General features: G+C 37.8%; 1 protein-coding gene across 1 annotated transcript in view; it reads right to left on the reverse strand.

Moving 5' to 3' along the window:
* Positions 1-676: 676 nt before the first annotated feature.
* Positions 677-16,547, reverse strand: part of gsk3ba (glycogen synthase kinase 3 beta, genome duplicate a) — a 173,650-nt gene continuing 157,779 nt past the window's right edge. The window contains exons 10-11 of the mRNA XM_078559969.1: positions 15,989-16,087; positions 677-6,102 (exon numbers count right to left, since the gene is read on the reverse strand). Of these exons, the coding sequence (XP_078416095.1) occupies positions 6,032-6,102; positions 15,989-16,087 (170 nt within the window). The 3' untranslated portion in view covers positions 677-6,031. The remainder of the gene's footprint in view (positions 6,103-15,988; positions 16,088-16,547) is intronic.

The following is a 16,547-nucleotide window of genomic DNA, read 5'->3' on the forward strand; positions in this document are numbered from 1 at the left end:
TACCTACAGTACATATATTCTATAATATTGAGTAGAATAAGGAAGATGACATTCATTTTTAGGGAATGTTTTTGAAAATTAGCCTAATCTGGCAGTGTACAATATTAATGTATACAATTTGCTTTAACGGTTTTATATACCCCATACGACTATACATTTAAACATTTTAATACATTGGTTAGACAAACTTCAGACTACATTCCAGTTAAGTGCTATTTTCCTATAGTCCATGGAAGAAAATCTTAAGAATCTTTACAGTTTTAACACTGGATCTGCTGCTAAAATACAATTTATCAAAATAACATACAAATATATGAAGGGCATAAAACTATAAGATGGTATAAGGGAAATTCATGTAGGGTTTGATTAAAAAATCCTCCTAAAGGAAAATCTCCCACATACTTTCCTTGTAGTATTATCTAAACCACATGGAGCATATTTAAAGTTACCTTTTGCATAAACTGTTAAAAATCACAGTTGGCCTACTCCTGAGTTTTGCTGTTAGCATAGAAATCTACTTCACACACTTTGCCTTTTTGAAAAAAAAACAGGTCAAAATTTAAACAGATTTTACCAGATTCGACAGCATGGATTCCAAGTTTTTAGTACTGGCGCACAAAATACAAATGCATTTTACCATTTTTACACGACACTGGAACTGGTATTTTTCAGACCATTATTTCAATTTAGGTATAATTTTATTGTTTGAAGCCAAGTAACACTTTGAGGAAACAAGAACAGCAGCAATTTCTATTATTTTCTCTGGTAGCTCACTCGTGTATGTATTCATATACAACCATATATTTTGCAGTTCAGCTTCACATTGTTTAACCAGTCAGATGCAAGTAATCACAGCTCCGTCTGAATGCACAGTGTAAATAAAAATTGAGTAAAGTGTGATTAAATTCACAATGATTGCTTTGTAAATTGGTTCATCTTGAATACTTCTGAAGAAAATGCAACTGATGCCTTGGTATTTGCCTCGGTTGCTCTATGATATTTTATTACTGATCACTTTTTAAGATGTATATTACTGCCAGCATGCCGAATTTTATAACAAAATTTAGAAAATTAACTTGAGGCTTGAGAAATTTAAGTTTAATTTGTATTCAATATTAGGGCTACTAAGGTTGGTTCAGAACCTATTTTTATGGGGGCGGAGATGTTGGAAAGAGCAAAGAAATACTTTATATTGGAACATTGAAGTGCCAGTGTGTTGAGCAGTGAGCTCAGCAGTTCATAAATGCTGTAAATTGTGAAATCAGCAATGCACAGTTGGTTTTGCTGCCTTCTGATTCATTGACCAGTTATAGTGAGAATTTGGACTAATGACCAAACTGATCACTCAAATAGGATTCTACTTTAGCCTCTCTAAAGCTTACCATCACTCTTTGGAGGTTTAAGCCACTCAGCTGAGTGTTTTAATATCCATATTTATATTGAAATATGATATTTTGATAATTCTTCCTCACAGTAGTTCTTTACTAGTGATTAAACTATACTTTTGCACATGTATTTAAATCATAAAATGCTACAGTCCAGACATTTTATTAAATACACAAAAGGCAGACTATAATGCAAACCTACATTATAGGTTAAATCCTGTGAAAGAATTAACCTTTTTCACTTGATCAAAATCAACTGCACATTAAAAAGGAAGACTTACAAAATTAGACAGGAAGGGACTATGAATTGTTTGTGGCCTATCCTACTGTTTATTTAATGCAAATTACAGTACCAGGTAATCTATTCGGAACCGAGTCACACAGAACGAATTGTATTTACAGGGATAAACATCAAGCATACTTCACAAAAATTTATATTAAAATGAAATAAAAATTCAGTCACAAACAGAAGCATTCAAGTAATAATGTTAAACAGGTCTTTTTTTTGTTTTTTGTTTTTTTTAAACCAAGACAGTTCACAAGTGATGCAATGGTTGTATATTATCCACAGTCCTTTTTGACAAGAGAGGTGGTCACGCTTTTGTATACAGGCTGTGTGAAGCATAGCAAAACATCTCTAATGCGGATTATACAGGCAAGCAGGTAGTCACACAAGTAAATTACCACGTTTAACCCTTTGTGTACCAATTGCAAATTGCAACATAAAAACAAGGATGTAGGCAATGACTTCAACATATCCCCTTTGACAGTTTCAAAGATTTGGTTGATCTTTGCAGCAAAATCTTAATCATTCATTTCAATTCTGGAAATCAAATTGGGCAGACAGCAATTGGAGACACCCCCCCCACCTCCCGCCCCCGACACCACCCCCCACCCCTCCCCCCTCCAAAAAAAAAAGTTCAAACCAGGAGAAGTTTGGATCAAAGTTGTGCTACTTTCACTAAACCGTGTCACTGTGAGGCCACTTGCTACAGCTCACACCTACTTTGCACTCCTGGTATAATGACATTATTTGGACCTTCTCAGGGCCAGGGAACTGGAACAGGAATGGCACCAAATAGCACTTTCATTAAAAAACAAATCAAAGCAGTGAAACTTCATTACAGCCACTGCAGTACAAATAGGCTGGGCTTGAATTCAATTCTAGCTGGCTAGCAACATGCTAGTGGATGGCTCTCATTGACTTACTGCTAAATCAACAGCTACATTTCAGAATCACAGTCTCAGTAAGCTGACTTAAGTATTGTAGCTGTTTGTCTTTTCCTCCGTTCCCTGAAGGAATATGGAGGGTACTGCAATTCAGTGTTTTGGATATTTATACAAATGGTGTATTAAAGACCATCCCAACCAAACTCAGTTCACATTGCTAATTAACTCATTCACTACCCGCTGTCACTATTATTACTGCAGCCCACATCTTGATTAATCGCTTTTAGAATGTTCTCAAGATCAGGGAGCTGAAGTGACAACTTTGTAGTGAATAAGCCTTTCTTTTGTAACAACAAAACACACAAAAATGAGGAATATTTATTGTGTACACTAAAAAATAAAAGCCTAAAGTACATACTAACTGTTTGAATATTAATTTCCATATTGTAATAAAAATATTTTTGTGATGCTCACTATTAAAGAATAGCTTACACCAAAAAAAAACTGTACAAACCAATTCTCGATGGTTCTCTTGCAACTTGGGAATTCCTTAAGTTGTCCATAGAGCTTGAAATTGCATATGTATACCTGCCAACCTAGGAGGTAACGTCGATACCCAGGTCTGCTCAACACTTTTCTATTGAGGTACCCAGCAACATCTGCCAAGAATCAGCTTAACACTGCAAGTTCTGCTCATTTTGGACTAGCCTAATTTAACATATGTCAAAAATCTTTCCCCCACACAGATTCTATAGCTCAAATTGGTAGAATGTTTAACAGCAGGCCATGGCATGAAAATGTGCTGCCTACTGTATCAGATTTTTTTCTTGAATACTACTCTGAGCCACCTCTTCCTGATTTTCCCTTATAGGGAACATTCATATTGAACTTGGAGGCTCAAAAAAATGTTCCCTTTGATTATACACAAACCCTCAAAAGCGAAAGGCGAGCACCGCACTCATCTAACCAAATTCTGAATAAATCTGTCATTTCATTAAAGAAATCGTGACTAAGGCCAGTGGCTGGCTCGTAGCAGGAGCCTAAATGCTGGTTAAAACGGTATTAAGCAGAAGAAGGTGAGGGAGAATCATTTGAAAGGTTTTCAAAAACCAAATGTAAGATTTTGGATTTAGTTTCCAAATATTTCATTCTTCTATTGTTTTCAATGGGACTGTGTCACTCTAAACAAGTGGTGAAAATATAATTTTATATAGTTTATGGCAATGCAGGATCTCAAAAAATGAAGTGGACTAAAGTTCATCAGCCTGTGGTATTAAATTGCCAGGAAATACATGGACAACCTTTCAGCTGAGTTTTGATAAGGACAGGCTATAAAACTTCCAAAGATTAAAAAAAATGACAAAGTGATAGTGTATACTCCATTACAGGAATCAGACCATATTCACAGCCTGATTCAGCTTTACTTGGAAATTCACTCACTGCTGGTACACTGCAGATGCCAGTGCATATCTTGTTGCTTGTAATGAATATATACTGCAGCAGAGGTGCATTAAGGATGAGCAAACCATTCAGATTAAACTTGCCCTTTATTCCATTTCTGTCCAATGCCCACTTCCCCAATGCAGTATTTAGTGGCATTTCCTCATTATATATCATTTTATAGATCTAGCTTATGTGGATGCAAAAAATGACAAAAATATCACGAGTGTGGTATTTTAGCAAAAATAGTGCTAAGTCTGTTACAAAAACAGAAAGCAAAAAAGGCTAAAAGTTCAATGGACAATATGAACTTGCTCCTTCAAAGGCACTAATCAAATCCTAACAGTTCTCTCATCCTTAGTACAAATTCACATGAAATTTTAGAAGCTGAAAATTAAAGCTGCACTTCAGATAGGAAGCCATGTAATGGGACACTCCAGTGTTAACTCGGTGCGCACAAGGTAAAAGCATTTGGTAAAACAAAAGCAATTAAAATCAAGATTTGCATTATAAAATGTCAAATAATTATATCATTTGTACATTAAAAATTTAAAGTCATCAGTTCATGCAGCACTAGTAGCAACTCTGCCAGGTTTACTTTCATTCCTAGTTTCATGTCCTACAGTAAATTTTGGAGAGTAAAACAGAGTTGGCATAGCACATAAGTGTTCAAATAGTTGGTTATACATGTATATAACATACAAAATTTGTATTGTAGCTTCCTTTCAAATTAACTCTGCCAAAACAACTGGAAACAATTATTTTCTGTAGAACACTCCAGCCTCAAACCTCAAATTGCCATAACCTGCTGAGAGCCCAAACATTTTAAATAATGATATATGCAACTTTTGAAGTGTTCAACAATTCTGTACAACTGTTTTGTTCCAACTGCAGTGTGAATTTCATATATGCAATAAAAATAAAAATTCTCTATAGGACAGATGTCAACTTATAAAGGTACATAAAGGGTTAAATATGAAAGAAACAGCAAATATACTTCAGTGAGGGACATCAATTTAAAAAAAATTCAAACATTGGAAGCAAAGGCACTCCAAACTATATACTATACAGCGCTAATTCCTTATTGTTACATTGTAGCCGCACCTATAGTACAGAATTGAAACTATATGGCTTTAAAAGCTCTCCTACAATTAACGAAATTTGCCCTGAATGTTTGTTGCTCTCATCAGTTCCCAGGTCCACATACTTTATGTACAAAACAAAAATAATTAAAAACAGGGGTTCAGGGAGGGGTGGAAAAAAGACGGGAGAAAATAGAGGAAGTCTGAAACCATTTGGGTCATTTTTACACTCCTTCAAGAACTCAAGATTGTATTTCAGTTGGTGTAGCTCAGAAATCTATAGGGACCTGTGATATATTATGTGTACATTTAACTTGGGTGTACATGCTACACTGCTTCTGCAATATCTTGCTTTAAATAAATGGGGCCAGTGCAGAGTTGCACTGGACCATAAAAAAAATCTTTTAGCCCTGAAGAGTCAAATAATCAAGTGATGAAAAAAGTACTGAAAATATTAAACTTCACTTTGATGCAGGGGAAATTATGGTGACCGTGGAATCTCTGGTCTTTCTTGCAGTGGTTGTTTCAGTGGATCTGTACCCGTGTCCATATGTTGCTGGTACAGGTCCAGTATTGATAAAACCTAATACCTATAACTAATACTACTACCTTCTTAGTCAGATTCTTAAGAAAGGATCTGATGGCAATGCTTCATGCCAAATCTAAACCCTGCACTACACCAGAGTGAAACACACCTCAGCCTTTCATGTTTTGGGATTGGGTGGGGAAGATTTGAACACTATGGCAGATTTCAATTGAAGATTGTCAAGGGAGGAGTTCAACATTACTCCACATTCCTTTTCAATCCCTCTTCAGTGAGTAAATGATTGGTTTGTATCTATTTTGTGTATGTTTTTGAAACAAGATTAAATAAAATGAACACTAATGACGATTTTCATAGTTGACCAGCATTTTTGCAGCTGACTGGAAATTTGAGCCAGGGCCATCCCATCCTCAGGTTGAGTTGGATGCAGAGGCTGAAGCCGCATTGGTAGACTGTCCACGGTCCACAGCAGCATTGGTATCTGGGAGAGAAAATAAAAAATATAAATTACACTCAAGAAAACAGAACACGTAAAATTCATTTTTGAAATGTTATCCAACTCTACCTTGATATAAAAACACTAGCAAGTGAAACATTGTAAATATCAGTACAGGAATTTGATATAATACTTTCACAGCTTTTGTCACCATTAAGCTCTGATTTAAAGAATTTTTTCGTATTTTGAAAAAAAAACTAATTTACCAACCAAATCAGTCTTCAGCCTCCCTCAGTGGCTATCTGAATTCTGAATACATAACTTGTTAAAATGCTATTGATCTAACAGCTACTAAATTTGACAATTCAAAAATTTAGAAAGGTCAATTCTAAATAAATAGAGAAAGTGCTGGACAAACTCAGCAAATCTGACAGCATCTGTAGAGAAAGAAACAAGAGTTAACGCTTTGAGTCCAAAATGACACTCCAATGCTGCCAGGCCTGCTGAGTTTTTCTAGCATTTTCTGTTTTTATTTCAGATTTCCAGTATCCGGAGTAATTTGTTTCTATTTCAACTCTAAATAAAATTGGGTAACTATCAGTATTTTGAAACATAAGCAAACAAGCGTCAGATGGCTAAAAATATGCACTGCTCAGATATGCTGAGCAGAGGAAAACAACTGCTAAGGTAATACAATACTGTAGTGTCAATAAGTTGGAGAGAAGCATTCTTTTTAAAAAAGCAAGAACTTAGATTCTCATTTTATTGGACACAACAGCATGTTTAGATAGTATTACATTAAGAGGCTAAGGCACTTCACACAAGTAATATAAGAGACAATTTGACAAACCATATAAGATGATATCAGGGCAGATGGCCAAAAACTTCATCGTAAGAGGCAGTTTTTAAGGAGTGTCTTAAAGGCGTAAAGAGAGGTAGAGAGGCAGTAGACTTAGGGAGGGAATTCCAGAGCTTGGGGCCTATGCAGCTGAAGGCATGGCCTCAATGGTGGAGGGATTAAAATTGGGACTTTCAAGAAACCAGAATTAGAAGCATGCTGAGATTGGAGGATTGTACTGCTGCAAATTACAGAAATAGAGAGGGATGATACCACCAGAGGAACCAGAAAACAATGAGAATTTTAAAATTGAACCATCGCTTAACCCAAAACCCATGGAGGTCAGCAGAACAAGGATGATTGTGAGAACATGACTTTGTGCGAGTTAAGATGTGGGCAGCTGAATTTTGGATGATCTCAAGTTTCGGAGGGTAGCAAGTAGAAACCAGCCAGAAGTGCCTTGTAATAATCAAGTCTAGAAGTGACATAGGCTTGGATAATGGTTTCAGCAGATGAGCTAAGATGGGCAAAGTCAAACAATATTACAGAGGTAGAAACAGGCGGTCTTAAGTGATGGTCTTGATATACGTCTGGAAGCCCATCGCAGCATCTAATATGACAGCAAAGTTGAAAACAATATGGTTCAGCCTCAGACCATTTGCCAGGGAGAGGGATAGAGTCACTGGCTGGGAAATGAAGCTTGTAGTTGGAACTGAGATAACGGCTAGGTCTTATTGATATTTAATTGGAAAAAATTTTGCTCATCTAGTACCGGATGTCAGATTGTTTGTTTAATTTAGAGAGAGTGGAGTGCTCAGGTGAGGTGGGGCTGGGTATTGTCAGCATACACAAGGAAGCGATGCTGTGTTTTTGGATGATGTCGCTAATGTGTAACATGCAAATAATAAATAGGAATAAGCTAAGGATAGACCCTTGGGGGACTGTCAGGAAAATATATTAATTTTCATAATGTTATTGGAATTTATTGTAGGGATAGGAATATTGCGTGCCTGTGTGGGACTTAATTGAATTAGAGACAGCTGGTCTGAACACTTTGATGTATCAGAAGACAAGCTAGGTTTGAAATGTTAAATAGGTAAACAGGGTTGAAGTTGTAAAGTGTGAGTGAGGTGTAAAAGGAAAATTTGGTTTTTAAATAGAACCAAGTAGTGAATTTCAATGAGGTGGTAAGGTGTTACAACTAGCCAACAGAGGGTAAGCCAAACAGTGTGTTTATTTTTCCCAAAGCTTACTGATAAAATTGTTACTATGAAAGACTTTTATTATTAGAGAAGTAGAGTTTAAAAGAAATATTGTGACATTGGGATTTACATTGAAAAGGGAGAAATCTGGAGGTGAGGTTGTGTGTAGGGAAGAAGGAATTCTAAGATCTAACAAGTGTGAAACGTCTCCAGCCTCTGTGCCCAAACTGCTGTCTGCAAGAACTGAAGTTAAGAAAACTCACTTTGAATTCAACTGTTCAGGGTATTGTGTTACTTTGCCTGGATCTTTTAAAATCGGTGTTTTTACTGTTGCCTTAACGGAGGTGTAACTGGGAGCTAGATTAATCAGGGATTTAGAAATTATCATAGTAATTTATAGACCTATGTATGTGCTTAAAATTATTTCTTCTATTAATAAAGGTTTAATTTCGTTTTGTAAGAAACCCTCTAAGTCTTTGTGGCCTTTTTACAGAATTCAAAGCCCACATCTCAAAATATACAAATTGCAAAAAATAGTTGTGGCAGTTGTTTCAAGTTTCCCTTTGGGATTTGAGCATCTTAGCACTGACCATCTGCTGTGCCATAACAGGGAACAGGGGCACCAGAGATAATGGTGCAGGAGCTGGTAGGGAAGCCATTTCAGGTGATTCTCTTGCTATGATTAAATAGATAAGAATGAAGCCTGTCAAGTGCAGTCCCATCCATCCAGACAACAGTGGAGAGGCATTGAAGGAGGATGATGCGATTGACTGTGTCAAAGGTTTCAGACAGGTCGAGAAGGATGAGGTTTATATTTGTTACAGTCACATAAGATGTTGATGTGAGCCATTTTGGTAATGTGGCAGGCACTGAAACCTGGAGATAGCAGAAGGGCTTGCCATAATCAAGGTTAGGTTGGAGAAGCTGGGTTTGTTTTCCTTGGGGCAAAGGAGATTGAGGGGAGGTGTATCAGATGACGACAGGTTTAGGTAAGGTTAACAAAGATGAGCTGTTCCAGTAGTTGACAGTAGAAAGACTAGGGAACACAGATTCAAGGTTTTGAGCAAAAGAGGCAGGGAGGAATATGAGGAAGAACTTTTTTACCTAACAAGTGGTAAAGACCTGGAACTCGCTGCTTACAAGGGTGATGGAAGCAGAGATGATCGAGGAAAATAAACTTTCAGGGGCTATAGGGATAGACCAAGGGAATGGAACTGACTGGATTACTCTAAAGAGAGACTCGACAGGCTGAATGCCTTCCTTCTGCGTCGCAATGACTCTGCAACTCTAAAGCAGCAAATGAGTAATGTCAGGTCTTCATGGTGGAGATAGTTTAGGAACAAACCAAGCATATTCACACAAGGAGGAAAGGTAAGTCATCCAAAGACAGAGCTCCCAGAATGACAAAGAAAATAGAGGTCAAAATAAAAAAAGGAAAAGGAGGTTTATTACAAATGCCAAGTATAGAATACATCGCTGGATCAAAATACTGGAACACCATCCCTAATAGCACTGTGGGTGTACCTACAAGCACATGGACTGCAGCAGTTCAAGAAGGCAGCTCACCACCACCTTCTCATGGGTGATTAGGGACTGACAATAAAAGTGATGCCCACATCTAATGAATGAATAAAAAAAAAATCAAGTTAAGCAGAAGAGTGTGTGGCGGGTGAGGGGAATTGAAGGATACAAATATGGATAGAGGGAATATAAGATTAGCATGGAACAGAACAGAAAATGGAGCATAGGAATCTTTTACAAACATATAAAGTAAAAGCATAGTTACGAAAGAATGGAGGGGCCAATTAAGGATAAAAAAGAGAAATAAGTTCGTGGAGGCAAATGGCATGACTGAGGCACCAAGCGAGTACTTTGCATCTCTCTTCACAGAAAATTAAGACGTTAATGCCACAGTGAGGTGGGGAGTAGAGGTATCAGATAAGGTTAAAATAGGAAGGAGGTGCTAAATACATTGGCATCAGTCAGTCACCCAGTCCAGATGGGAGGCATCTTTGGTTGCTGAGGGATGTCAAGGTGGAGAAGCAGAAGCTCTGACCACAATCTTTCAATCCTCCTTGGATACGAGAGTGGGGCCAGAGAACCTGTGATGGCAAATGTTACACCTCTATTCACAAAAGGCAAGAGGTGTAAACCTGATAAATCAAAGCCGGTCAGTATAATGCCAATGGTGGGAAAACTACTGTAGACCATTACCAGAGACAAAATTAATTCTTACTTGGAGGAGGAGTTGAGAAGGAAAAGCCAGAAGGAATTTGTTTAAAGGCAAGCAGTGTCTGACTAACCTGACTGAGTGCTTTGAAGAAGTAACAGAGGGCGAATGAAGGCGCTGTATGCTTTCAAAAGGCATTTGATAAAGTACTTCCAACAGGCTTATTTAGAAAATAGAAGCAGGTAGTATTAAAAAGACAGCAATAACTTAGGTATGAAATTAGCTAAGGAATAGGAGCAGAGAGCATGAAGAAGAGGTGTTTTTCTGACTGGGGAAAACTACAAGCAGGATGCCCCAGGGGTCAGTATTAGGACCATTGATTTCTTGTTATATATAAAATAACCTGGACTTGGATATAGAAAGTATAATTTTGAACTTTACAGATAATACAAAGTCTGGCAATATATTAGGTGAGGAAGATAGCAGCAGGTTGCAGAGAACATACAAAGTCAGGTAAAATGGTCAGACACATGGCAGATCCAGTTTAAAGCAGGTAAATGTGAAGCGATGCAGATCAGGGGAGTATAAAATAAATTGTATTATTTTGAAGGGGTTGCAGAGAGATTTGCTGGGGGTGAATATTCACAAATGTTTGAAGGTGGTAGGGCAAGCTAATATGGCAATCAAGAAATCGTATGGGATAGTTGGCTTTGTAAATAGGGGCAATGAATGCAAGTTGTGCTAAACTTTTAGAAATCACTAGTTAGGCCTCAACTGGAGCAGTGGGTGCAATTCTGGGCATCACAATGTATGAACAATATTAAGGCCAGAGGGAAAGTTTATCAAGGATGAGGGACTTCAGCTATGTGGAGCAATTAGAGAAGCTTGGATTGTTCTCCTTAGAGTGGAGAAGGTTAAGGAGGGAGGGAGGAATCTGCTAGAGGCATTCAAAATTATAAGCTCTTCTGATAGGTTCTCTCTACCTTGCTCTATTTCCTCTGGCAAGCAGATCATAAATTTAAAATAATTGGCAGGAGAACTAGAGGGGAATGAGATTTTTCTCACATAGAGCAATAGGATATAAAACATGCTACCTGAAAGTGTATTGGAAGTAGATTCCATAGAAAGCTTCAAAAGGAACTGGACATAAATTTAAAGAGGACTAATTTCCAGGTTATCAAGAAGCTGCTGCAGCTGCAGACATTTAGAATATTCAATGATACTATCCTTTAAATATCTCAACTCTGGAATAAAAACCACACCCCTAGCAACATTATGAATCTACGCTGATGCTTTTTCATTGGTTTTCTAATTCTTATAATGGGGTGTGCAAAACAGTACATGATATTTCCAACAGTAGCCCAATGTTTTGTACCAGCTTAACAATATTTCCTTGTTTTCACTGTCTAAAACTGAAGAAATTAGAATTTCTAAAAATCCAAGAATTCTGTTCACTTTTTCTTTCAAAAAAATATTCATCAACTTGCACTGCCACCATTTATCACTCACACACCAACATCCCTCTTTCCTTTTAGATATTTTGCTTGTATTTCCACAATGTATTCATTCAAATTATTCCACATTGAACTGCACCTGAAATTTGAAGGGGAAAATTATTCCCCAATTGGATGTGCCTTTATCCTTGCCATTAAGATTTTATATAGCAAATTATCAAGTGCTTTTTGAAAGTTCATATAAACCACACTTACTTTACCTATTCTATCATTTCCTCCAGGGATTATTTAATTCTTAAACAAAGGTTTAAGTACAACCTGCCATTTAGAAATCTGTACTAACTGGCTCTCATCCATTCTCCACATAAGTAAAGTTTCAAACGAACATACAATAAATGAAAACTGCATTTACTGTAAAATTCTTAATATTGTAATGCATGAATGTACATCATAAGTTAGCTCCCCCCTCATTTCGTTGGATGGCTTGTATGGTCTTTAGCAGGAAGAAAGAGGCAGTATAGAATAAATGATACAATTCTAAAGGGAGTACAGGAGCAGAGACACCTGGGGGTTTTTGTGCACAAATCATTGCAAGGTAAGTTCAGAATGTTAAAAAGGCATATGGGATCCTGGGCTTCCTAAATAGTAGCATAGAGCGCTAAAACAAGAAAGGCATGAGAAAACTCTGATTCAGCCTCACTGAAGCATCGTGTCCAATTCTGGGCACCGCGCTTTAGGAAAGATGTGGTGGCTTTAGAGGGGATGCAGAAAAGATTCACGAGAATGGTTCCAGGGATGAGTGACTTCAGTTAAGGGAGTTGAGGATAGTATCAAGCTTTTAAAAAATACAATATTGCAAAGATTAGTGGTAGGTCAGAAGAATGACTAAAAACAATGAGGAAGAAATTATGTATTAGAGAAAGTCAGCTAGAAATATAAAAACAGATAGTAAGAGTTTATACAAGTATTTAAAAAGGAAATGAGTAACTAAAGTGGGCATTGGTCCCTTAGAGGGTGAGGCTAGGGAATTATTAATGGGAAACAAGGAAATGCAAGAAGCATTGAACAGGTTTTTTGTCTCTGTCTTCACTGTAGAAGAGTTACTGAAGAGTTGTGAGAAAAAAAGAACAAGAATACTTGAAAATCAAGAGGTAAACAGGAGCAAGGAACTTGAAACAATCACAATTACTAGGGAAAAGGCAATAGGAAAACTATTGAAACTAAAAGCTGACAAGTCCCCCTGGACCTGATGGCTCTGCATCGTAAGTTCATAGAAGAAGTGGCTGCAGAGGTACTGGATGCATTGATTGTAACCTACCAAAATTCCCTAAATTCGGAAAGGTCCCAGCTAATAGGAAAACCCCAAATGTAACACCTCTATCCAAGAAAGGAGACAAAAAGTAGAACCTATATGCCAGTCAGCTTAACATCTGTTATAGGGAAAATGCTCAAATCCACTATTAAGGACGTAATAGTAGGACATTTAGAAAGTCATAATGCAATCATGCAGAGTAAACATGGTTTTGTGAAAGGGAAATCATGTTTGGCTAATTTATTAGAATTACTTGAGGAAGTAGCAAGGCAAGGTGGATAAGGGGAACCTGTAGATGTGGCGTACTTGGATTTTCAAAAGGCATTCGATCAGATGCCACATGAAATGAAAGGTTACTACATAGGGTTCATGATGTAGGGAGTAACATATTAGCACGAACAGAGGATTGGTTAGCTAACAGGAAGCAGAGAGTAGGGACAAATGGGTCATTTTCAGGTTGGCAGGATGTAACTCGTAGAATGTCACAAGGATCTGTGTTGGGGCCTCAACTATTTACAATTTATATCAATGACTTGAAGAGATAAAATGCATGGTAGCTAATATTGCTGATGATATGAAGGTAGGTAGGAAAGTAAGTTGTCAAGAAGACAGAGCCTAGAAAAGGGATTTAGATAGGTTAACTGAGTGGACAAAAATTTGGCAGATGGAGTATAATGTGGAAAAATGTGAACTTGTCCACTTTGGCAAGAGTAGAAAAGCAGAATGTTTTTAAATAGAGAGAGACTGCAGAACTCTAGAGTACAAAGGAATGTGGGTGACCTGGTACATGAATCACAAAAAATTAATATGCAGGTGCAGCAAGTGATTAGGAAGGCAAATGGAGTGTTGTGTTTATTGCAAGGGGAATAGGATATAAAAATAGGGAAGTGTTGTTACAGATGTACAGGGCCTTTGCTAGGACACATCTGGAGTACTGTGTAAAGTTCTGGTCTCCTTACTTAAGGAAAGGATATAATTGCATTAGAAGCAGTTCAGAGAAGGTTCACTTAACTGACTCCAGGGGTGAAGGGATTATCGTATGAGGAAAGGTTGTGCAGGTTGAGCCTATACCTATTGGGGTTTAGAAGAATGAAAGGTCATCTCATTGAAACATGGGGGTTGCAGTCCCATGAAAAGGGAAGGTTGAGAGGAATTTTGATAGAGGTGTTCAACATCAAGGGACTGAGACAGAGTAGAGAGAGAGAAATTGTTTCCACTTGTGGAAGGAATGAAAACCAATTTAAGGTTATTGGCCAAAGAAAAAGAGGTGACATGAGGAAAAACATTTTTTTGCAGTGAGTGGTCAGGAACAAGAATGAATAGCTGAGTGTGGTGGATGCAGATTCAAAATGCAGCTTTCAAAGGGAAATTGGATAAGAACCTGAAGAGAAAAAAATTGCAGGGCTACAGGGGTTAGGGCAGGTCATTGGGAATAGCTGACTTGATCTTGCTGAGAGCGTGAACATGATAGTATAAAAGTAGTGCAACTTCATAACTTTGGTATAAAAGCAAAATACTGCGGATGTTATCTGAAATAAAAACAAATTGCTGGAAAAGCTCAGATCTTCCCACATTGTGGAGACAGAAAGACATTTCAAGTCCAATATGACTCTTCTTTGGACTCTTCTTTCCATCAGTTTGTTTTTATTTCCTAAATTTGACATCATGTAAGCAAAATAAACTTGTAGTACAGAGCTTGACAAATACAGAAAGAGCAGAATTGAAACTGATATATTCAAACTGGTAGAATTTTCCAGTCCTGCCGAAGTCAATGGACTTTTGAATGGCTCGCCACATTTTACGGCCCTGCCCCCGCCGCGACAGGGCCGTAAAATTCCACCCATTGAGTTTTGACATCCATTCTTAATTAGCACTTTTCTTAGATAATATCACCACCTTCAACACCTCTTTGATCCTTTTGTTGTGACATCTTTTGATTATCTGCTCCTATCACTGCTTGCTTGTCCCCACTACCACCCCACCCTCAACTTCTCTCTCCCCCCGCCCCCCACCTTAAACCAGCTTATATTTCACCTCTCTCCTAACTATGCTTCAGTTCTGTTGAAGGGTCATGTGGACCCGAAACGTCAGCTCTTTTCTTCTCCACCGATGCTGCCAGACCTGCTGAGTTTTTCCAGGTAATTCTGTTTTTGTTCTGATGCTTGAATGCTTTTAAATAAATTTGACTTTGAATAGAAAGAATGTTCCATGAAGACTGGACACTCCAGAGGGCCTTACAGCCAATGAAGCGCTTTTTTGAAGTGTAGTCGTTCTCGTAATGTAGAAATGCAGCACATAGCAAGCTCCCACAAATAGCAACTTAATAGTGGCCAGATAACCTGTTTTTGCAATGTTGATTGAGGGATAAATATTAGCCAGGACATTGGGGATAACACCCCCAATCTTCCTCAAAATTATGCCATGGGATCTTTTACATCCACTTGAGGGGCCAAACAGCATCTCAGATTCATGTCGCATCTGAATGACAGTACCTTTGACATTGCAGCATTCCCTCAGTACCGCACTGAAGTATTAGCCTAGATTTTGTGCTCAAATCTTTGGAGAGGGATTTGAACCCATAACCTTCTGACTCAGAGGTAAGAGCGCTACCAACTGTGCCACAACTGACACCAAATAAACTAACATTTACACAATTGTGGTCTTGTGTGAATGCAGTACTGTTACAGAAACATCAAAATTTCTAAGTGAAAAATGCAACTGCAGGAAAATTTGCTCACAATATGGTTTACTAATTTTAGCATTCTAATTGAGCAATCATTTCTACGTCACCTTCATCTCAGATTACAGTTCTGTTTTCCTACATCATACAGGCTTCATTCTAACTCACTTATTTTCCTGCATGATGTGATAAAGATTACAATTCTAATATATCACATTGGGTTGCCTGAGGTGACACTCCTCAACTGCAAAGATGATGCGCACTATGATGCTCACCTGACACCGCGGAAGCATTCGTTGGAGTTGATGCAGGAGCCTGATTCCGAATGTGAGGAGGGATAAGGATTGATGCCAGTGCTGGGTTGCTCGACAGTTCTGCAAAAACAAGTTAAAACGTTTATAGCATTTCACTCATCAGAATTCTACTGAGCACTGACAGAGCTTCAAACCGAAGACTAACTTTTTACAATATTCTTTGATCTGTCTAACTGCTGCAACATATTGAAAGTTAAGCAGAAAATATCTCAATAGTATTGGCATCAACTTATTTAACTTGCAAGGGTTTCAGAGTTCTAAGCTATGGAAAGTAAATCCATTAAGTCTTCCTGTTGAGATATGTCCCTTCATCAGTCTTGTATTCTATTTCCATTCTTTCTAACCAATCCTTAACTGAGTTATCACAGCCAGCAACACCCAATGGATGCAGTATCACTCTCAAACTTCCAGGGAGCTTAGCTTTTCTGTCACAGACAACTAGTGATCAAACGTACTCTCTAGGTGAAAGAAAATGGCACTCAATACCAGTAAATACATCTGGCCCAGTATACTGAAGTTC

This window comes from Cetorhinus maximus, chromosome 16 (genome assembly GCF_964194155.1).
Source record: "Cetorhinus maximus chromosome 16, sCetMax3.hap1.1, whole genome shotgun sequence".
In the NCBI taxonomy this organism is placed as follows: Eukaryota; Metazoa; Chordata; class Chondrichthyes; order Lamniformes; family Cetorhinidae; genus Cetorhinus; species Cetorhinus maximus.